The following is a 23688-nucleotide window of genomic DNA, read 5'->3' on the forward strand; positions in this document are numbered from 1 at the left end:
TGTGCAGTATAAAGCCTGTAACCTTGTAAGTACTCAGTAAATATTTGTATGTGATCAAAAATTATCTTTAAAAAAAAAACAGTTTACATATGGCTTTATAATAGTATTAGCCTTAAGAAAAATTTTATTTAGTGAAGTAAGTAAATTATTATAAAGTAATTCACAAATATCCTTATATTAGAATATGCTACGAAATGGCTGTTTATTATTTATGAAATTATAATTTTATATATTGTTACTTAATCCTTTGTTACTAAGTCTTTTAGTTATTTCTACACGTATCTAAAAGAGTATCCAACAGTTAACATTTATTTTGAAGGTTCTAATGAAGGTATAATCATTCACATTTTAAAATATTATCATCAAAATTAGACCTAGGATATATGTCAAGAAACAGATAGAAACTGTTTAGGGATGTGTATGTTAATGAAAGCTGCTTATGTGTGGCTCTCTTCTTTGTATACATTTGATTTTGTAAGGATTACTATAGAATTTTAATTTTATGCTTTAAAAATGAGTAGTATGAAATAAATGTATAAGATAAACAATAAATATATCCAACAGCATAGTATTTTCTTTAGTGAAAATATATCCAAAGAGAATTTAGGATTTTTATAATACTACATTCTGGCAGAAACTTGAACATTTACTCCTAAATTAAAAAACTCATTAAACCCAGATGAAATTTTATTTTAGCAAAAGTAATTTTTTAAAAATTTTAATTGATTATTTGGCTCCTCATTCTCTCTTCTCCCTCCACATTATATACATAGTCTGCATTGTGGCCCTCCCCCCGTTTTTTTGTAAATAATTGAAGTTCTAAATCTGTCAGGGAATAAATTTACATGATTTTTTTGGTAAGGGGCAGAAGTAAAATGAGAGGAGATATAACTTTCATTTGCGATTTCTTGAAAAATGGAAATAACGAGAAACTAAAATAAGTCGATACAGGTTTTAAAGATGATGCTGTTTCTGCCTGACCAGGTGGTAGCACAGTGGATAGAGCATCGACGGGGGGACTCTGAGGACCCAGGTTTAAACCCTCGAGGTTGCTGGCTTGAGCAAAGGGTCACCGGCTCAGCTAGAGCACCCCAGTCAAGGCTTGTATGAGAAGCAATCAGTGAACAACTAAAATGCTTCAACTACGAGTAGATACTTCTCATCTCTCTTATCTTTCAAAAAAAAAATATGATGCTGTTTCCTGATTTAGGTTTTTTAATAGACTTGTGCCATTAATACGTATTTGTAGGGAAGGAGGCAGTCTTCTTTTTTATCATAATGTATATTCAGGTAGTTTAGAGGGTAATTTAGTAACAAAATTTTAAATACAAATACCCATCAAGAAATTTACCATACAGTTATATTGAGGCATGTACAGTATGTGTGCCTTTTCATTGGGTCTGCCATTGCAGCATTATGAAGTGTTAGAAACAACACAAATGCCCATCAATAGGACACTGATTTAAAATGAATTATAGTACAACTCTTCAGTGAAAATTTAAGCAGCTATCAGAATCAGACCTACATGTACTAATGTGAAACAGTTATGAAGTATTAAATTTTTTTTTCATTTTTAAAAAATTTTATCTAGACAGTTAATTTTAATGGGGTGACATTGATCATTTAGAGTACATAGATTCAGAGAAAACATCTCCAGGTTATTTTGACATTTAATTATGTTGCGTACCCATCACCCAAAGTCAAATTATCTTCCATCATCTTCTATTTGATTTTCTTTGTGTCCCTCCCCTCTCCTCCACCCCTTTCCTCTCCTTCCTTCCCCTCTTCCTGGTAACCACTACACTCTTGTCCGTGTCTGTGACTGTGAGTCTCAATTTTGTGTCCCACCTATGTATGGAATTATACAGTTCTTAGTTTTTTTCTGATTTACTTATTTCACTCAGTATAATGTTATCAAGGTCCATCCATGTTGTAATGATCCTATGTCATCATTTCTTATGGCTGAGTAGTATTCCATAGTATATATGTACCACATCTTCTTTATCCAATCCTCTATTGAAGGGCTTTTTGGTTGTTTCCATGTCTTGGCCACTGTGAACAATGCTGCAGTGAACATGGAGCTGCATGTGTCTTTACATACCAGTGTTTTTGAGTTTTGGGGGTATATACCCAGTAGAGGGATTGCTGGGTCATATGGTAGTATAAAGTATTAAATTTAATAAATGAGTATGCAGTAACATTTGATTAATATGCTTACATTTGTATAAAAGTAACCTTAGACTGAGATATACTTCATATATGTGGGCTATTTCTAGAAGAATGTACTAACTGGTTGTGTCTTTTAGGAATTCTGAGAGATTAGGTTACTTTTCCTTGTTTTTCTTCTTTATGTAAATTTTCTTTGAGTATATGTTACTTTGCAGATAAAAACCATAGTTAATGAAAAAGTAAATTATGGAGGTAATGAAAAGGTTACTACTCTGCTACATTAGCCATGTAACGAGAACATATTATGACATACATTAGTCATTAGTCATAGTATGGCATGGTAGATTCAGGAGAAATATCATAGGGATAGTGTTGTTTGATAATGTATGGGCTTTCAGAAATTTGACCAGATATTATTAGCCTTTCCATTTAAATTCTGTTTAACTCGAATACCTCTCATTTATGTTCATTTCAGGCTGTTTTACAGTTGGGTTTCTTATTTCTACTAAAATACAATTTACAGAGTAAACTGAGAAAAAGGAAGATATTATAAAATAATGATTGTATTTCATACATTTTGTTTGAGAGGTGAAATGGGTTCAGGTTTTGTTTTTATGTAGGTAGGTAAAATCATCGCATTTGTCCTACCACCAATTATTTATCTGTTTTTGGTTTGAAAATGTGGATTTTGAAAAGTCTTGTCCCTCCCTAGTGGGGTATGTGGTTTTCTTGTTCTTTGTTCAAAAGCCCTGTGCTGGTCCTAAATAAAGCCACAAGTTTTAAAGGGTTCCTTTATTGAGTTAATTTATGCCCCTTTAATAAAAGGATTTTCTCTTTACTTTAGACATTTAATCATCTTTCTTTTATGATTTAAGTTATTTATATGTATTTGTTTTTGTTTGTGTAATTGTTAGTTGTTAACTACTGTTTATACTTTAATACTTTACATTGAAATTCATTTTAGGGAAGTGGGAAAACAGGGTTTTTTCTTTTTGTTGTTTTTGTTTGTTTTTGTCTACAAAATGAGGTCTAAATATAAGGAAGGTGGCTCACTTTTAAAATGTAGGGTCTTAAGGCAGATGTATATTAATCTCCTTTCACATCACTTTTGCCCAGTGTATTTTGTGCTGTGGCATATGTTATCATATTAACAAAAAAGACCAGAAAATAAAATGAAAAGAAAATAATTAGTTGTGTAACAGAGATTTACAGAAAGTCTGAAATATAGATTGTTTACTCCTATTCTAAGGATGAAGCAGTTTGAAGCATAAAAAGAATTTACCTGAAAGGCAGGAAATACAGCCAGTTTGTCAGTTCTTTTTAAGCTAGGTCTTAACAGTGGAAACTATTTTGTTTGAGAATCCTGCAAATGCCAGACATACCCGTACATACATTATAATGGTCTGAAGGAAAACATTTTTAATGTCATCTGTTTCTCATTAATTTCACACTGCCTTTGGAGTGAGATTGTTCTTGTTTGAACCCTACTTAACTCTGCTATATAACTGTGGGTCCTATCTGAGACTTGATTTCCTTATCTGTAAAATAAGGATAATATTTGGAAGAAGTATGGTTCAGAGCACAGACTCTGCAACCAACTGCCTGGATTCGCATGTTAGCTTCTCAGCTTAATGAGCGCAGTTGGTAGTAAGCTGGGCAAGTTGCTTAACCTCTTTGTACCTCAGTTTCTACATACGTACAATGGAGATATTAATGATAATACTGTCCTTTCTTTTAGGATTATTGTGAGAATTAAGTGAGTTAGTAAATACAAAGCACTTAAAATGGCATATATTAAACACAATGTAATTATTAATGTTCTTTTAAATTATTTAAGGTTATTGTGAGGGTTAAATAACATCTTTATGAAAAGGAAAATATATTGCCTGACATAGTATGGGTGCCTCTTTAATATCAGAAACTGAGTAGTAGATACTTTATTTCATTTGATCTTCATATAAACCAATAAGAAATTTTATGTCTTGTTGACTATTCCTAGAACAGTTTCTGATAAACAGCAGAATGAATGTTATCTCATTTTACAGATCAATAAACTGAGTCCCAGGAGAACTAAAAAATCTCTTTCTACTAAAACATGGCATAATTGTGGGGAGACACTACTGGCAGTGTCATTCATATCATCACTTTCTCAGCATAGATTTGGCTGTACTGTGAGTGTGTTTTCCTTTTCTTTAAAAAAATTCCTCTATATTTAATTGTTTCTTTTTTGGTTGTGAAATTTTAGACCAGAAGAACTCCTCGTTTTAGAATTATAATTAGATTGGTTAATATGCATATTAAAAGAATGCTTCAAATTCAGTTAGTGTGGCACTCCTGTAAGTGCTAGATTATTTAATGTCACGAACATAAAACATCGTTTTTCCCATTGAATTTTTTTATATTCTAGACTACATAGGAAAGTAATTGATAAAGTAATAAATTTTACTAAACTGAGGAGCAATTACAGTAATAAATATAATATAAATTTGCTCTGCTGTCACTCACTATACTTGGTGTTTAATGATCCAGATACAGTGTTTCTGAATTTCAGTTATCTGAAATATCTTAGTCTCTTGTATTTATAGTAAAGCAGATGGTATTTTTTTGGTTAATAAATGAAATTAGAGGCATTTCTAGGAAGTGAATATAACCATGTGTTATGTCTTGCTTCAATAATTGTAAATCAATTGAATGTTAATCTCATTTTCTTAGATATTTTCAGATTAGTTTATAGAAAACTAGTTTGCCTATTAAAAACATCTACATTAGGAAAATTACTTTTGACACTCCCCAATCAATACCTGTAATATATATGTTATATAAAGCATTTGTCCGATTTAGCCAATTCCTAATTTGGTATTACATTGCCTCCTTTGCATATTTAATATAGCCATTAATCTCTCTTCAAGGCTTTACTAAGGATAAATTGCTACGTAACATGCTTCAACCTCTTTTGTTCAACCAGGAAGCCCAGTGTGTTAAATAGCTTTTAAAAATATGTACTATATAATTGTCTTTTTAAAAATTTTAGGATTTTCAGTTTTGAAATGGTAAAATAAGAGACTTGATCATTTTTGTCTGTGGAGATCACTTGACAGAAGTTTGCTTTGGAATAGTGCGTCTGTATCTTTAAAAAATACAGAGTGAGTCACCCCCTGCTCTTTTGGTATATGCCTGGCTAGTGAACAGCTAAGCTGCTTTAGGCATGTAATAGAACATTCCATTTCCTGTTCCCTTGCTGACACAGAGGAGTGTTCCTGCTGGCAATGATCTAATCATAGTGCAGTAAGAAACATGGCAGTTTGATAAAACATGGTGGAGACAGCGGCTGAAATGGAAGCATATGTTCTAGAAGACATTCTTGAGGTAGGGCTAGGTTTGTAAATGAAATGAAAGTTGAAGTCTAAACAAAGAAATCTTATCTGACGGAATTATTTTACAGATGAATAGATTAGAGGAGAGAGCAAGGAGGCAGAGCATAAAAGCAAGATACAGTCAGCTCTTATTCTGTGTGAGAATGTGCCAGTCGGATTCATGTGATTACTGAACAAGTCTAGAATTATTTTGTTTAAACTTCATGTTTCATAAATTGTAGACAGATGTTTGATAAGAAATTTTAAAAAGAATGGACCTCGGACTTAATAAGCAGTCTATGCTGGTGGTGACCTTTAGATTAACTCATTAGAAGGTGGGGTCTTGAAAAGCAGCTTTGAGTAGGTTTAATATCATATGTCTTAGAATTCATTTACATATCTAAGCCTAAAGCTCTGCATCTAGTTAACTATTATAAACAGCTGGTTATTTTAGTTTTGGGGGTAAAAGTAAGTATATATGTATATCAATTTAATTGCTTAATTTAGCTGGTACATTCTGGTTTTAGATTTTTCATGGACTTGAATTATTATAGAATAAATTATTAAATAAAAACTAAAGGATCCTAAAATTTAGGGCACTAATGGTTTAGAGCTTACAATAAAATCTACATTTTGAGTTGTTAGAATTTTAAATTATATATATTTTATTCCTGGTTGCATCAATTTTATAAGAACCTATTTGAATATATAAGTCAGTTTAAGGAAATACATGTCAAACTGAAACTAGAACTGGTTTTGGCCTGGGATGTAGTATATTGTCATACATTTGTTTGTAAGTATAGATATTTAAAACCCATCTTTTAATCTATAGGTTAAGTGTTTTCCCTCTTATTAAGAAAAGACTGGCTAATTCAGATAAAGAGGTTTCATAGTGATGAGTGATACTCCCTTAATACTCAGACTGTTAAGATAATTTATTAAATATTTTCCTATCTTCAGGAAGAGATTTGATTAGGGTGAGAGGGCTTAAGAGAATAAGCTGCAAAAGGCTGCAAAAGAAGGCTAGGCGGGGTTAGCAGGAGAAAAAAGCCTATGCGCATTATAAAGTGCTGCATGATCAATGAGCATTTTCTGGAGTCCCTCACTGTGTGCTTGGAGCTGACATTGCAGCAAGTCTCATGGTTATTCTGCAGAATGAAAACTGATTCCATTGTATTATCTAGCTTCTTGCAGATACCTGCCAGCATACTCTTTCCTTCTCTCCTAAGAGCTTATTGTCTGAGTTGAAGAGTTGAATCTTTTCATTAATTTCCATTTTTTTCATTTGATGTACTATAGATGAGTTTTCTTAGAAATGATATGGTGAATTATCCATTTAAAAGTAGTGGTATATGCATTTCATCAAGGAAACTTCACTAAATAGGAGTAGTCACATGACTTTAGTGCTTGAGTTTAAACAAGTCTAATTAGATTATAAGGTTCTAGTGCTACAATTTGCTTTGTAAATTTTTTGCTTTAGATTTTAAAGAAGTATACTTAATAGGTTTCAATAGATCTATTTGATTCTTTTATTGGTCATTTAAAATTGCAGTATATAACAGATTTTAAAAGTTTTATTTTCTAGGAAAACCCACTCAAACATAGTTTTGTGCCCTAAGTATAGGTTTTTCTAATAGTGTCTGAGAAATTGGCTTTTTATGATTTCTACTATAATTATTTAATATCATTTTAGGATTTTACCATAACTAATTTGTTCATTCTTACTAGTTACTAAAATAAGCTCTTAATTTTAATTATTTGTCCTGATTTTTAATCTCTTTTTATTTGGTTCCTATATACCTGTTGCATTAAGGCACACTGAGTAGTTTTCTCTTTATTTAATATTATTTAATTTAACTGAATATTTTTCTATAATTGGCAGGCCAGATAAAAAAGTTTTCCAAGTAATAAAATAAGCTTTTATTACCAAAGTTGTAAATATTCATAATGACCTTATGCTAAAAGTAAAAGATCAGAGAGGATAAACTTGCTAACTCTCTGAAGCTAAGTGTACCATTTTCTAAAGTATCTCATATTCAAGTGAAAAGATCAAGTTATACAATGAGCTTTCCAGAAAATTATTTCTATTTGATTAAGGGGTCAAATCCTTGTACAAATACCCAATAATGAGTAATGAAGTTTATCTTTACACTAGTGACAATTTTACTGTTGTACCTACTGTTAAACTATTTTAAGTTTGGTCCCCTTAATTTTCATCTTTGTGAGTTTATTGAGCATCTGGAATTTTATGTAGATTTCTGCTTATTTACATTAAACATTGGATCCATCCTATTTTTTTTCTGTCTTCCAGTGTAACTTGTTTCTTAGACTCATAGATACGAATTTAAAAAAAAAAATCTTTTCATTGAGAAAGAGAGGGAAGAAAGGGGTGGGGCGGGGAGAAACATCAACTTGTTCCCCTTAGTTGTTCCATTTTAGTTATGCACTTATTGATTGCTTCTCTTATGTGTCCTGATTGGGGATTGAACCCACACCCTGGCAAGCCAAGTGAAGGCTTTGGTCCCTAGTCACCCGATGAGAACCTGAATCATACATTTTTCAAAGGTGCTCTTCTTAAATCAGGATCATCAATGAATATAGTACAGATTAATTCTTATAATGCTATGGTTTATGGTGATTATTATCTGTTTACCAGTCTTTATTTTAACTTGAATTTTTAAATGATCTTCAATATCTTAAGCAAAATAATGAAATGTAAATTTCTAAAACTTATAAAACTGGAAGAGGTTATTTTCAAGTTTTATCATTGCTTTTTAGGTATGCCAAAGGTAATGGATTAAATAGAAAAACTTGGTTACTTAAATTATTCAAACAATCCAGTTAGTGATTTTCTCTTCCAAACCAAAGTACTCAAAGTGTTTCTCTTCCTTTGGCTCACCTTAACTAATATTGAGCGAAATAGCCCAATACAAATGATAGAAAGCTGGGAACCTGTTTATATATCTGTTTTCTTCTATTGTGGAGACATGAATATAATTTAGAATTTTGATACTTTTAAGTCATGTGTGATAATGGATCCTTGTACTCAGAAAGATCAATAAGAAGAGAAAGTCCTCTAAATCTTTTTATTTTTATATATTCCAAGTTTGTGTTACCAAGTGCTGTGTATATAAATCTGAAGTTTATATGTAAGCTTTTTAAATAGGAATACATGAAACATGAGGTTGTTTCAGAAACATAATTATTTTAGTCTAGCTTTATTGAACTTGTTTTAGTAGTTTTCTGTATGAATGAGAAAATTTCAGTTATTTCTATAATTTTATTTTATGTAAATTTGTAATACTTTGTTCAGGGTATAGCATTTGATATACTTTTGCTTTAAAAAAGAGCGATTTTTATGCATATAAAACTATAGTTAATTGTGACAGCTGTCATGCCCAGTCTTGTTCCTTTGTCAGCTAAACGCAGGTTGTCTAACTACATTTGTACTTGATTTTACAGGTTTCAAATCTTTATGGCTATTGGTAGTGGGGGGGTTTGATTGAACTATTTTTGGTTTATCATGGAACCATGTCTTGCTCTGTATTTTGACATCGGAGGGTTTTTATTTAAAAATTAGATTGAAAGAATCACAGGAAAGTTACTGTTTCCTTTTGATTTGTCAATATTATGGGCTAATAGTAAATAATGCATTCTAGTTCAAACAGGGGAAATCCAGATGGCTATTATTTTAGTTATAGTATAAAGTTACTCATAGTAGTGATATAAAATCTCCATGAAGTCTCTCTTGACAGGTACTTGCTTTATTTCTTTTTATTATATAAAATGTATTGGCTTATGTAACACACTATATATTAGTAAATCTTCTGTGGATTTTCTAAAGTTAAAGCCCTATATTTAGTGTAGCCATGGTGACATTTTTCACTAGGAAGAATTGAAGTATCTTTTGGGATATAAGTGTATGAGTTAATGTAGAGACAGAAAAGTTTAATATGTAAATTATTTGAATTGATACATGTAACATTTTCCATTTATTAAAAGGTTTTTTTGAAAGTTAGACATGTTGAGTAGATTGACTCTTACACTATCACTCTAGTATTTATTGAGCACCTTCAATTTGCTAGGCACTTAAAATTCAATGAGGCTAGTCCAGTTAATTTTGCTTCACAAAGGTAAAAGATTAGAAGACAAAATGTCTACCAAAATGAAACATCCTTGATTTTACGATGCCTACAGATATTTATTCATTTGAATACTAATATTTACTTCATTTAAAAAAGTTAAAAAAATTTTTTTTTAATTTTAGAGATTGGGGGAGAGAGAGAGAGAAAGAGAGAGGGACAGGACTATCAATCTGTTTCTGTATGTGCTCTGACTGGGAGTTGAACTGACAACCTCAGAGCTTCAGGACAGTGCTGTAGCAAACCAGGCTGTCCAGCCAGGGCCATATCACTTGTTTATCTGAATAGTTTGAAACCCCTGTTTTCAGCTTTCTGAATTTATCAGTAAATAGATATTTTTCTTTATTTAAGCACTTTTAGATAATATTTTTGATGGTTTTCTTCGTAATTGTTATGTATTATAAATGTTGGACTATCTAGAAGGTTTTTATTTTGTGACAAGAGACAGAGGGACAGATAGGGACAGACAGGAAGCAACAGAGATGAGTAGCATCAATTCTTTGTTGCAGCATCTTAGTTCATTAGGCTTTCTCATATGCCGTGACCAAGGTGCTACAGAGGAGCGAGTGACCCCTTGCTCAAGCCAGTGACCTTGCGCTCAAGCTGGTGAGCCTTGATCAAACTAGATGAGCCTGCGCTCAAGCTGGCAACCTTGCGTTTTTGAACCTGGTTCCTCCACATTCCAGTCCAACGCTCTATCCACTGTGCCACCACCTGGTCAGGCTAGAAGATTTTTTTAAATCCCGTTTTTATCTTTTTGACCTTAAAGATTTTTCTTTATTTTATTTATTTATTTATTTATTTTTATTCAGTGAGAGGAGGGGATGTAGAGATAGACCCCCACATTCACCCGAACTGGGATCCACCTGGCAAGCCCGCTAGGAAGCAGTGTTCTGCCCATCTCTGGTGTTGTTCTGTTGCTCAGCAACTAAGCTCTTCTTGGCGCCTGAGGCAAGGCCATGAAGCCCATCCTCAGCGCCTGAAGCCAACGTACTGCAATCAAGCCATGGCTGCTGGAGGAGAAGAGAGATAGAGATACAAGAGGGGACTGGGTGGAGAAGCAGATGGGTGCTTTTGTGTGTGCCTTGACCTGGATTCAAACCCGAGACATCTGCATACGGCGATGACGCTCTACCACTGAGCCAATCAGCCAGGACCAAAATTATTATACTGTATTACTGTTTAAATCAGTATAGTCTAGTATAGTATACATATGTACATATAACACACTAACATATGCTTACATAATCTTGATATACACATATTCATGTTACTGCTATATTATGCATTATAAATACTCTTATTTGAATGTGGGGTTTATATTGGAGGGAGGGGTAGAGTTTGCGACATTGCTTTTAACACCCCAACTTTGGAAAGTGCAGGAGAGTAGTAGAAGACACTAATAATTTCTGTAAAGAAGACTGATATTTTAGTGGAGTATGAAGCCTCCAAATGATTTCAAAATGGTAGTGTAACTAAAAGTACTGTGTGTGAATTAATCTATTACTGTATTTGAAAATAAAGGTCGGGTTGTCCAGATGCCACTTGTCTCTCATTAATTTATCATTGTTCAGTTGTTAGTGCATGCTATAGAAAATGAATTAGGACTAGCTATATCATGTATTGTTTCTGTATATGTGTACAACAACATTGGCACTTCCCTGGTTCCAAATTGCTTAGGGCCTTTGTTCTGACATTTGACAAAGGAACTTAACTGTGATATGAAGTAATAACTTGATTACTACAAAGGTGGTAAGCATCAAAATCCTGTTTAACCAACAACTGGTTAACATCATAGATGTCAAATGTCTGTAAACTAGTGGTTAGATTAATATTGGCCATTAATAACTTGGATATGGAATCTGGCCTCTATGTAGCTGGGTATATGTTGTACATAGATGCCCACATAGTTTTAGGGTGGGAATAGTAATTGAGCTCAGTAGTTACCATTTCCTGAAAAGTTACACAGAGCCAAGTGCTTCACAGGCGTTATTTTTCAATCAGTGACTCCAAGAAGATGTAGTCATCTATTTTCTAGAATGTTGTAAAGAAAAATTAGAAGATCTGTGTAAACTTTTAGCACAACACTTAAGGACGTTGTTAATACTAAACTGTTGCCTAATTTTAGGTGGTGATAAACCTCATGTACTATTTTATACTTGTAAGTATCATCCTCTATTTGATAGAGCAAGAAAATTTTAGCCTCACAGAAAATTAGTTCTCAAATTTTTGCTCTCACGACTGTTTTACACTAAAAAAAACCCACTGAGGACTCAAAAGAGTTTTAGTTTATGAGTTATATTTATCAATAATTATATTGTTAGTTAAAATTTAAAAATATTTATTCATTTTTAAATAAAATTAAAGCCATTGCATGGGTTTACTACATTATGTGTTAACATACTTTTATTAGGAATAAATTTTCCAATAGAAAAAATACCCAGAAGTGTGACATTGTTTTACATCTTTCCAAATATGTTTGAATTGTGGCTTTAATAGGAGATAACTAGACTCACATATCCTGCATTCACATTCATTCTGTTGCAGTACATTATTTTGGAGTAAGTCCAAGAAGAAAATCTGGTTTCATATTTACATGAGGATAAAAAAGGGAAGAATATTTTAATAACCTTTTAGATATTTGTGGAAATTCTTTTTTGATACCATTTCTAAAGCTACTCAAATGGTAGTTTCTTAGAAGTTATAGTGTGGAATCTGAAACTTTATCAGTGAATTTTCTGAACTTTGTTTAAAATTCACTCATTTAGTACACATTTTGAATGGATCTTTTACCCATGATTAATTTTCTAACATAATACATTGGTCATTTAGAAAATACTGGTGTACTTACTGACTTATATTGGTGTACAGTACTGGTGCATTTTATTCTATGATTTTTTTTAAAAAACCACATTTGCTAATATCACATTTATCTCCTTAGAAAAGTCAGAAACTGGGAAGCTGCTCACTTCATTAATTTTCAAGAAAATATCTACCAAATAAATTTGAATAACCATACTCTATCTGAAGTGTTATTCCATGAAGAAAAGCTACTGGGTTAGCTCACATTTACACAAGCATTTTGTTGAAACAACTATATACTTAGATATGCAGTAGAAAATCTTTCAGTTTGTTACACAGACTAGTAAAAAGTCATATACTCATGATTTAAATTTTTAATTTTAAACTTTTTAAAAAATATTTTATTTCATTGATTTTTAGAGGAGAGAGAGAAGGGCAGAGGACTGGGAAGCATCAACTTGTAGTAGTTGTTTCTCGTCTGTGCCTTGACTGGGTAAGCCCGGGGTTTCGAACCAGTGACCTCAGCATTCCATCAATGCTTTGTCCACTGCACCACCACAGTTCAGGCTAAAAAATTTAAATTAATTTTTTTTTTACTGGCTCATAACGGAATTAGCTTTTCAACCCTTTTCTCTTTTAATTGTGAGTTCATGGCAGAGAAGAATATTGTGATTGGTGCCATGGCCTTGATGCATATGAAGGTGCGAGCAGTTTTATCCACCATTAATTTCGTATCATCTGTGTAAACCAGGGGTAGTCAACCTTTTTATACCTACTGCCCACTTTTGTATCTCTGTTAGTAGTAAAATTTTCTAACCACCCACCGGTCCCACAGTAATGGTGATTTATAAAGTAGGGAAGTAACTTTACTTTATAAAATTTATAAAGCAGAGTTACAGCAAGATAAAGTATATAATAATAATTACCAAGTACTTTATGTCAGATTTTCCTCAAATTTGGCAGAATAAATCTTTATAAAACAACTTACTATAGTTAAATCTATCTTTTTATTTATACTTTGGTTGCTCTACTACTGCCCACCATGAAAGCTAGAATGCCCACTAGTGGGCGGTAGGGACTAGGTTAACTACCACTGAAACAAACAAATGACATTTTAGGATTATAAAAATGTTTTGACCTAGATCCTTTGAAAGAATTTTAGGGATTCACATGGATCTCTGTCATTTAACTATAATGTAGTAGGTTTAATAAGTGGGAAAATCTTTGTGTAGGAATTTGAATATTACTTCTTTTTATTATCCTATCACAGGTGCTTGCTGCTTTTCATCTGTTCTGTAGTTTCTTTTCCCTGAGACTAGTTATCTTATATTGTCTATGAAAATGAAAAGTAAGATTCTGATAATGCATATCTTTGTTATCCAATGACTAAGCTGTTAGTTTGAAATTTCTTTTCTTGGTAGCAAAATTGAGTCATTTAAAAATCTATACCTTCCTCTTATATTTATATTAACATGCATACTTATTTGTAGTACAGTTTTGTCATAATTTGAAGTTGGTATTGAAATCATGCGTTTCTGTGGGAAAAGAGAAACCCATTTCTCAAATGCAGATCCTTCCAAACTCTAGCTTTTAAGCAGCTGTTGAAGTGAGGCCAGTGTTGAAGCAATGTTAAACTGCTTATTGTACTTTCTGCTGCCTGAATTCCTTGTTCAGTCTGACCTTTTATCATTTAACCTCTGAATTTTGACATCGGCTGTTGACTTCATTTTGATTTTTTTCCCTACTGTAGATTATCCAGATTCTGATCCTCTACTTGATATTTGGATATTGTGGTCAGCCTAATTCCTTGCTTACACGGACTTCATTTGTTGACCTTCTCAGTCATCTAACTAGCGTTTATTCTTAGCTGATTCTAACCTTGAATTTGTCCAGTTGCCACTTCCCTAGTCCTTGTCACATGTTCTACGTTTGTAATTTATGCCATGTCATCATATGACTAACATATATTTGGGTGAAATGTTGAAGCAAGTTTGAGAAATATAGTTTCTACATTCTTATATTTCATAAGGAAATACTATTTAAGATTTTCCTAAAACATGTGCTGGTGTTTTAAGTGATTACATATATTGGAAAACTTTCTTTTTTAATATGTTGTCATATTTGTACAATATTTTATCCCAAAATATTTTTTCTGAGTTTCACTTTCTTATTGTTTATAGTATTCTTCATGAATTAAATGAAGATAACAGTAGATAGAAAGATTTCTCTTATAAAACAGTTTCATTTAAAGAACCAAAATAAAACATTTATCTTACAATGTCATTTAATAAATCTTGTTGTGTGATCGTCCTTTTGTATATTTTGAATTATGAAGAAAGCATTATTTGTAAAGTGATAGGTGAGAATGCTGAATTATGTTGACATTGATTTTTAATTATACGTAGTGGGATTCCTTTTTCATTGTCTTGAGCTTTTAGTATTATTGTTGGCTTTTCTGCGAATATAGTAGTTTTATTCTTCTTGGTATCTCAAACATAGTAAAAGCTGTTTTTCATTTTCATTTTAGGTAGTGTGTAGTGAAGGAATCACCTTCCTCTTTTCCCTTTGGAAAGTTCTTTGAATTCTTAGCTATGGTTAGGTGCATATATGGAACGAACAAGGAAAATTAAGTCATTCATGTTACTCAAATCAATGCAGGTGATCAGTAGGTTGGAGTTTTAAGGCTCATAATTGTATGCTGTTTGAAATAAGTATTTAAAATTATTTTTTAATTTTTAAAGTTAACTTGTATAGTTTCTCTAAGATTCTTTGTAGATATAAAACTCTTAACTAGATTTTTTTAATTTTTTAAAATTTATTCATTTTAGAGAGGAGAGAGAGAGAAAGGGGGGAGGAGCAGGAAGCATCAACTCCCATATGTGCCTTGACCAGACAAGTGCACGGTTTCAAACCGGCGACCTCAGCGCTCCAGGTCAACACTTTATCCACTGCACCACCACAGGTCAGGCTTAACTAGATTTCTTAAGGTAGTGGCTTTAATAGCTTCTAAAGAAAATGTTTGAGATGATGTGGTGTATCTCCCAAATATTTCAAAAGGTTTATAATTTGTTTTACACATTTTACATACAAAAATCAAATCCAAGCTTATTTTTGCACCTGACCCATTACATGATTTATTTCTACCTACCCAACTTTATAACATTTAATTTGAACTGTTTGCTTTACATTGTATTCTAATAACCTGTTACTGCTTACATTGTCTACCTGCTACCCTCTTCACCATCTATGGTACTCACTATTCAAAGTCCTACTCCTTACTTGGGTTTTCTCTCCCCAAGTTTTCCTTTCATGTTCATCATCTCCTACCGTTTTCTGCCCTTTAGAAAGTAATGTGAGACTATGTCCACTTAAAGAAATTTTATGGTCTCTATTATGTCCTTGATTAAAGAATGAATTCTTCAATATCGGTATCTTGGCTCTCTTTAAAAAACAGTACTTGCCTGACCAGGTGGCGCAGTGTATATAGAGCGTCAGACTAGAAAGCAGACCAGGTTCAAAACCCAAAAGATGCCAGCTCGAGCACAGGCTTTAGCATGGGATCATAGACATGACCCTGTGGTCGCTAGCTTGAGCTCAAAGGTCGCTGGATTGAGCCCAAGGTTGCTGGCTTGAGCAAGGGGTCACTTGCTCTGCTCTAACCCCCACGGGTCAAGGCTTATATGAGAAAGCAATCAATGAACAGCTAAGGAGCCACACAAAGAATTGATACTTCTCATCTCTCTCCCTTCCTGTCGGTCACGAACTGTCCCTCTCTCTCTCTCTCTCTCTCTCTCTCTCTCTCTCTCTGTTACTGTGTCTATCACAAAAACAAAACAAAACATTACTTACATTATATTTTATGTAAAAAATTTCATTCCACATGAAAAGGGATATAGGCTTCTAGGGGTGGTAAATTGTCAGAAGGTAAATATATGTGGAAACTAATGTTAGACAAGGGTTATTTTCTAAGCTTTCTTATTCAGACTTAAGTAGAGAGTGTCACCAATGATACAAGTTATCTCCAGTGTTTAAGTCTTCCTGGTACAGGAAGGCAGGAGGAAACATTTCACAAAGGGGAATTCATGCCCTGCTTTTAGGCAGAAAATGGGAAGGCATAGAGTTCCTTTTGCACCTGCTGTTTCTCAGTTGCCTTTAGTAGAATTAGTCCGTGTGCCAAAGTGGCATACTATGGTGTGGCATGTTTTAAACTCTTCATCCTTGAGTGTTTTATATTTTTTTAAATAATTGTAAATGGTAATTCTTTTTATTTTGCATTTGTATGTTGCTGATATATAGGAATATAATTGGTATTTTCATCTTAACCTTCTGTCCTACAGGCTTGTTAAATTCACTTAGTTCTTCCAGCGTCTTTATATTTAAAGTATGTTTCTTACATATAGTTAACTCTTGCCTTTTTATCCACACTATCAATCTCTGGCTTTAAATCAGTGTATTTATTCCACTTTCACTTAGTGTAATTATCAGTATTTTATGTGTGAGTCTACCATTTTGCTAATTGTTTTTTCTGTTTGTCTCAGTTGTTACTGTATTTTTCCTTTTCCTTTTGTTCATGCCTTTTATCTGATTGTTTTTAGTATTCCATTTTATTACCATTATATAGCCTTTCTACCTCTATTTTGGGAGTAGCATTTGGGGTTTGCAGCATATGTGTTTTGATAGCTACCTTCTCATAGTAATATACCAGCTCACATATAGAGTTAGGAACATTACACCAGTATCTTTTATTTTTCTCCCCTTATGTCTCTTGGGGGATTATTGTTACACATTTTATTTCTGCATAATTGGTAATATTTGAAATAGATTATTATTTAAAAATACTTTCTTTCCTGACCAGGTGGTGGCGCAGTGAATAGAGCATCAGACTGGGACGTGGATGTCCACGTTCAACACCCCAAGGTCTCACCAGCTTGAACCCGGGGTCGCTGGCTTACGCCCAAAAGTCACTGGCTTGAATGAAGCCCAAGGTTGCTGGCTTGAGCCCAAGGTCACTGGCTTGAGCAAGGGGTCACTCGCTCTGCTGTAGGCACATATGAGAAAGGAATCATTGAACAACTAAGGTGTCGCAACAAAAGATTGATGCTTCTTATCTTTCTCCCTTCCTGTCTGTCTGTTCCTAGCTATCCTCTCTGACTGTCAAAATAAAATTCTTAAATCAGAAAAAAGGCACCATTTTTTATATCATTACTGATGTTCATTTTTTGTGTGAATTCAGTTTCAATCATGGTACCTACTTGTTGTATATTTTCCATCTACTTGAATAATTTCCCTTAATTTTGTTTTATAGTCTCAGTCTGTAGGTAACACAATTCTCAGATTTTGTCTTTAAATATCTATTACCATTTACATTTAAAGTATATTTTCACTACATACACTATTCTTGGTTGAAAGCTCTTTTTTTTTAGTCCTCTAAAAATATCTTTCTTTTGTCTTCTGGTTTTCATTCTTTCTGATGAGAAGTCAGCAATCATTCTTATTTTTTTCCTTTGTAAATAGTGTCTTTGTTCTCTGGCTGTTTTTAAGGTACAGTATTTTCCTTATTTATTTTATTTTTTGTGACAAAGTGGCAGAGAGGGACAGATACGGACAGACAGAGAGTTGAGAAGCATCAATTCTTTGTTGTGACACCTTAGTTGTTCATTGATTGCTTTCTCATATGTGCCTTGACTAGGGGGCTATAGCAGACCAAGGCCAGTGACCTTGGGCTCAAGCTGGTGAGTCTTGCTCAAACCAGATGAGCCGGCACTCAAGCCAATGACATCAGGGTTTTGAACCTGGGTCCTCTGGGTTCGATGCTCTGTCCACTGCGCCACCACCTGTTCAGGCTTTCCTTTTTTATTTAAGTTGAATTTATTGGAGTGACCATGGTTAATAAGATATTTTTCTTAATTTTCAGTAGTAGTATTGTGACATGCCATGATATATTTTCCTTTAGGATTATCCTGCTTGAAATTTGTTAAGTCCATTGGATTTGCAAGTTTATATTTTTGGTCTAATTTTGAGATTTTTTTTAAGCATCACTTCAAATATATTTTCTATCTTTTTCCCTGGGATTCCAATTACACACTGTTATATACAGTGTGTCCATAAAGTCATGGTGCATTTTTGACCGGTCACAGGAAAGCAACAAAAGATGATAGAAATGTGAGATCTGCATCAAATAAAAGGAAAACTCTTCCAGTTTCATACCTATTCAGTGCAGGTCGATGTGGGTTCACACACAGATTTTTTAAGGCTTCTTAGATAGCTATCCTGTATAGCCTCTATAGACTCATCACTGACTGATGGCCTACCAGAATGGGGTTTCTCCACCAAACTGCCAGTTTCCTTCAACTGCTTATCCCACCGAGTAATGTTATTCTTATGTGGTAGCGCTTCATTATAAACGAGTTGATATTCACGTTGCACTTTGGTCACGGATTGGAATTTAGCGAGCCACAGAACATACTGAATTTTCCTCTGTACCGTCCACATCTCGACTGGCATGGCCGTGGGCTGCTCCACTCTATACACGGTGTTACGTCATCATCTACACATGCGCACATGCTGCCACATCATCCTACAGAAACTGGGAGGGTTTTCCTTTTATTTGGTGCAGATTTCACATTTCTATTGTCTTTTGTTGCTTTCCTGTGACCGGTCAAAAGTGCACCATGACTTTACGGACACACTGTATTTTTAAAGGTAACATTGCCTCTGGACAGGTTTTTTTTTCTTCTTTTCCAAGTGAGAAGAGGGGAGATAAGACTTCTGCATGTGCACCAACTGGGAACCACCCAGCAAACTCCGACTGGGGCCCATGTTCTTTCTACCCAACTGTGGCCACGCTGGCCACTGACTTATTTTTAGCTCTTGAGGTAGTGGCTCCACAGATCCATCTTTGGCATCTGGGGCCAATGTGCTTAAACCAATGAAGTTATGGCTGTGGGAGGGAAAGAGAGAGAGAGACAGAAAGAGAGAGAGGGGGAGGGTGGAGAAGCAGATGGTGACTTTTCGTGTGTGCCCTGAGTGGGAATTGAATCCAGGACCTCTACATGTCAGGCTGACACTCTACCACTGAACCAGCTGGCCAGGCCCTGGACAGTTCTTTAGTTGCTCTTCTCTCTGTGCGTTAGTTTGGATAACTTCTATGCTCAGCCTTAGGTTCACTGGTTTTCTGCAGTGCCATCTAGTGAATTTTTGTTAAATACTAAATATATTTTTTCATCTATGAAAATTCTACTTGAGCCTGACCTGTGGTGGCGCAGTGGATAAAGCGTCGACCTGGAAATGCTGAGGTCGCCGGTTCGAAACCCTGGGTTTGCCTGGTCAAGGCACATATGGGAGTTGATGCTTCCAGCTCCTCCTCCCTTCTCTCTCTCTCTCTCCCTCTCTCTCTCCTCTCTAAAAAAAAAATGAATAAATAAATAAATAAAAATTAAAATTATAGATAGCTTCTGTGACTAAGGAAAATTCTACTTGATTCTTTATTTGTATAAATTTCATTTGTTTTCATTGTGTTTCCATTTTTCTTTGACTCCTTGAGCACATTTAAAAGAGTTTTAAAGTCCTCCTCTGCCAGCTCCACACATCATTTTACTGTCTATTTCTGTGTACCTGTTTTATCCCTATTTATGGGATATTTTTTTTGCTTTTTTGCAAGTCTAATAATTTTTATGGTGGACATTTTAAATTTTTTTTTTTTTATTCATTTTAGAGAGGGAGAGAGAAAGACAGAGAGAGAGAGAGAGAGAGAGAGAGAAAGAGGAGAGAGAGACAGGGGGGAGGAGCTGGAAGCATCAACTCCCATATGTGCCTTGACCAGGCAAGCCCAGGTTTCGAACCGGCGACCTCAGCATTTCCAGGTCGACGCTTTATCCACTGCGCCACCACAGGTCAGGCTATGGTGGACATTTTAATATTACATTGTTGAATGTCTGAATGTTACTGTCCTTTAAAGAGTGTTGGATATTTTTATTTTTTTTGACCAGCAGTGTGAATGAACTTCATTCTTTTGAAGCATTGTTATGGCTTATTTCTAGTACTCTGTACTGTACAGTTTGGTAGCCCAACTCTTATGTATGACCTTTTTAGATTATCTAATAAATACCTCCTGTGTTCAGTGTGATCCTCCTTCTCTGACTGGATCATTGGTCAGTGAACTGCGGCTCGTTGGCCTCTTGAGTGTGGCTCTTCCACAAGATACCGTGTGCAGGCGCTACCTTGATAAGGAGGGTACCTACCTATATAGTTTAAGTGTAAAAAAATTTGGCTCTCAAAAGAAATTTTAATCGTTTTACTATTGATATTTGGCTCTGTTGACTAATGAGTTTGCCGACCACTGGACCAGGTAGATCTCGATACATCCCAACTCTGTAGGTACTCCTATAGTTGTTTAGCTTGCAGTTTTCTAGTTGTTCTTTTCCCAGTTCTTTTTTCTGGTTCTCTGCCCCACAGCTTTTAGCTTTCTCACAGCTTCTCCAATATCTGATCTTCATCTCCTGAATTAAGTAAAGTAAGACTTTAGTTCTCTGCTCTGTTTTCCTTAAGTATTCCTGGATAAGTCAGGAAGATGGGGAAGTAGTAGGGTTTACATCTTAGTTTCTTTTGAGTTACGTTAACTGTTTTTGCTTGTTGTTCATTGTCTGAAAAGAGACCAGAAGCCTAGTCAAGTATCAGTTATTTTGTTGTGACTATATAAACTATATAGTCACTGTGTTTAAACTACTAGGTTGTGGAGAGAATTATATTAAAATAGACTGGGTAAGTTGTGGAAAATTTGCAATGAAATATTTTTCATGGCTAATAGAGTGCCACATCTTTCTAGTCTTCATCTATTTAGTCATAAAAGTCATTTCGTATTGTGTGTACTCAACAGATACAGTGTTGTACAGTTCCGTTACAGATACTCCTGCCTCAGATGATGGCCGGTGTTAACTGTTGATAGTGTACCATGTTTGTATGGCAGCATCTAATGTGCTTATGTTTCGTAGTCCATTTTAAGGAGTTCTAAACATATTTAGTGAAAATTATCAAAAATTGCTCTCAGCTGCCTATGTTTAGAAAAGTGAATGAATTTTGAAGCAATTTAAAATAAACTGTTGTAGGTTATTACTAATGGCAGTCACTCTATTTGTCAGCTCTGTAGGGATGGGATGGAAAACTTAATTAATTATATGTCATCATAAAAGACTTGGATAATACAGAGTGGTTCAAAGAAAGTTAAAAATGGATGCTATATTTTAGTGTTTTTCTTTCTATTCTCTATGCAAGTACAGATATATGTACATTTTAAACATTGGGACCATATATGTTTGTCTTGAGCTTTTCCTATTTTTAAATTTTTTGATTGCGTAATATTTAATCTTGAGAATATAACTGACTGCAGTTATATTGTTGGATATCTGGGTTACTTCCAGTGTTCCTGTTGGAAAAAAAGTTTTTTAAATGTCCTTTGGCCATTTTACTAATGAAAGAATGGCTTTATTTTTTGAGAGGCTATGTATTATTGTGAAGCTTAGTCAAATGTAATGAAAACATTTTTTTTCTCAGTTTTATTTGCTCTTTTCATTAAGGGTGTTTTTGAGAAAACTTTTATATGAACATGTCTTCTTTTTGATTACCTTCTATTCTAAGAAAAATCTTTCCTTTTGGAGATCAGATATTACTCTGTACGTCTTTAATCTAGTTTAGCTAGGCTTTATTTTATAATATATAATGTGATGAGATAAGAATCTTAACCTATTTTTCCCCCTGGCACCATTTAAGCAGATGATTAATTGGTGAGGTCATCCCACCAATGAATTGGTGATTAATTGATGGGATACCTGTTTTTTACAAAATGAATTTTGTTTTTTACTAGGTTTGTCAAAGTTCTGTAAATAATTTTTGCATAAAAACAGAGTTTTAATATCCAACATTGTAGTTAAAACTGAACACTGATCCGCCTGACCAGGTGGTTGTACAGAGGATAGAGCATCGACCTGGGACTCTTGAGAACCCAGCCTTGAAATCCTGAGGTTGCTGGCTTCAACACAGTCTCACCCGGCTTGAGTGTGGCATCATAGACATGACCCCATGGTTGCTGGCTTGCAACTGGCTGGAGCAAGGTGTCAATAGCTCAGCTGGAGGCCCCCTCCCCAGTGCCCCCCCACCCCTCACGTCAAGGCACCTATGAGAAAACAATGAACAACTCAAAGTGCCACAACTACAAGTTGATGCTTCTTGTGTCTCTTCTTGTCTGCCTGTCCCTGTCTGTACCTCCCTTTCTCTCTCTCTCTACGAAACAAAACTGAACACTGGTCCCCAGAAGGTATACATACTGCTCACAAAAATTAGGGGATATTTTATCACTTCATATTCATTTTGAAATATACCCTAATTTTTGTGAGCAGTATGTTTAGGGTACAACTGCAGTTGTACTCTGATCCAGTGCAACCCCTGATGAAAAGGAGAGAGTTATCATAGTGGTGGTTGAGATAGGGACAATTGAAAGGTAGAGGTGGATACAAGAGTACAGGGATTCGGTTTTATCCATTAGTGCCTAGCACAGTGCTGAGTACACTGTAGGTATATTGTGTTTCTTTAATTGCTAAGAGAAAGCATGAGAAAAGTTCTGGTGTCTTTTATGTGACTTATAAAACATTGAATTTTTTTTAATATAAACAAATAGTTAAAATGACAGTGCCTTTCAATTAAGTTATTTTTATCTTGATATATCAATAATAAAACTACTTTCATGAGAGCTATTAATTTTTTTCTTTTAAGTAATTGTTTAACCTTGGTCTTACATTACTGTTAGGAGCTTTTAAAAATCCTATGTCCAAGCCATATTCTATAATGATTAAATCAAGATATCAGAGAGTATAACCTAAGCATCAGTACTTAATTCTCTTAATTTCAGTGTGGAGCTAACGCTTAGAAACACTGCTTAAGATTGTGCCTAAAGAAACTTTAAAGAAATGTGCCCTCAAACTTTCCAAGTGTCGCCTGACCAGGCGGTGGCGCAGTGGATAGAGCGTTGGACTGGGATGCAGAGGACCCAGGTTTGAGACCCTGAGGTCACTGGCTTGAGCAAGGGGTTATTTGGTCTCCTGTAGCGCCCCACGGTCAAGGCACATATGAGAAAGCAATCAATGAACAACTAAGGTGTCGTGATGAACTGATGATTGATGCTTCTCATCTCTCTCTGTTCCTGTCTGTCTGTCCCTATCTATCCCTCTTTC

General features: G+C 34.4%; 1 protein-coding gene across 5 annotated transcripts in view; it reads left to right on the plus strand.

Annotated features, from left to right (window-relative positions):
• Positions 1–23688, plus strand: part of ANKRD17 (ankyrin repeat domain 17) — a 181541-nt gene that overhangs the window by 37740 nt on the left and 120113 nt on the right. Inside the window, exon 1 of one of the 5 annotated variants that reach the window (XM_066232626.1) lies at positions 5404–5535. The exons of the other annotated variants lie outside the window; for them this stretch is intronic. Within the exon in view, the coding sequence (XP_066088723.1) occupies positions 5482–5535 (54 nt within the window). The 5' untranslated portion in view covers positions 5404–5481. Of the gene's footprint in view, positions 1–5403; positions 5536–23688 lie in introns of those variants that run through there. 5 annotated transcript variants of the gene reach the window in all.

The sequence above is a fragment of the Saccopteryx bilineata genome, chromosome 5, assembly GCF_036850765.1.
Source record: "Saccopteryx bilineata isolate mSacBil1 chromosome 5, mSacBil1_pri_phased_curated, whole genome shotgun sequence".
In the NCBI taxonomy this organism is placed as follows: Eukaryota; Metazoa; Chordata; class Mammalia; order Chiroptera; family Emballonuridae; genus Saccopteryx; species Saccopteryx bilineata.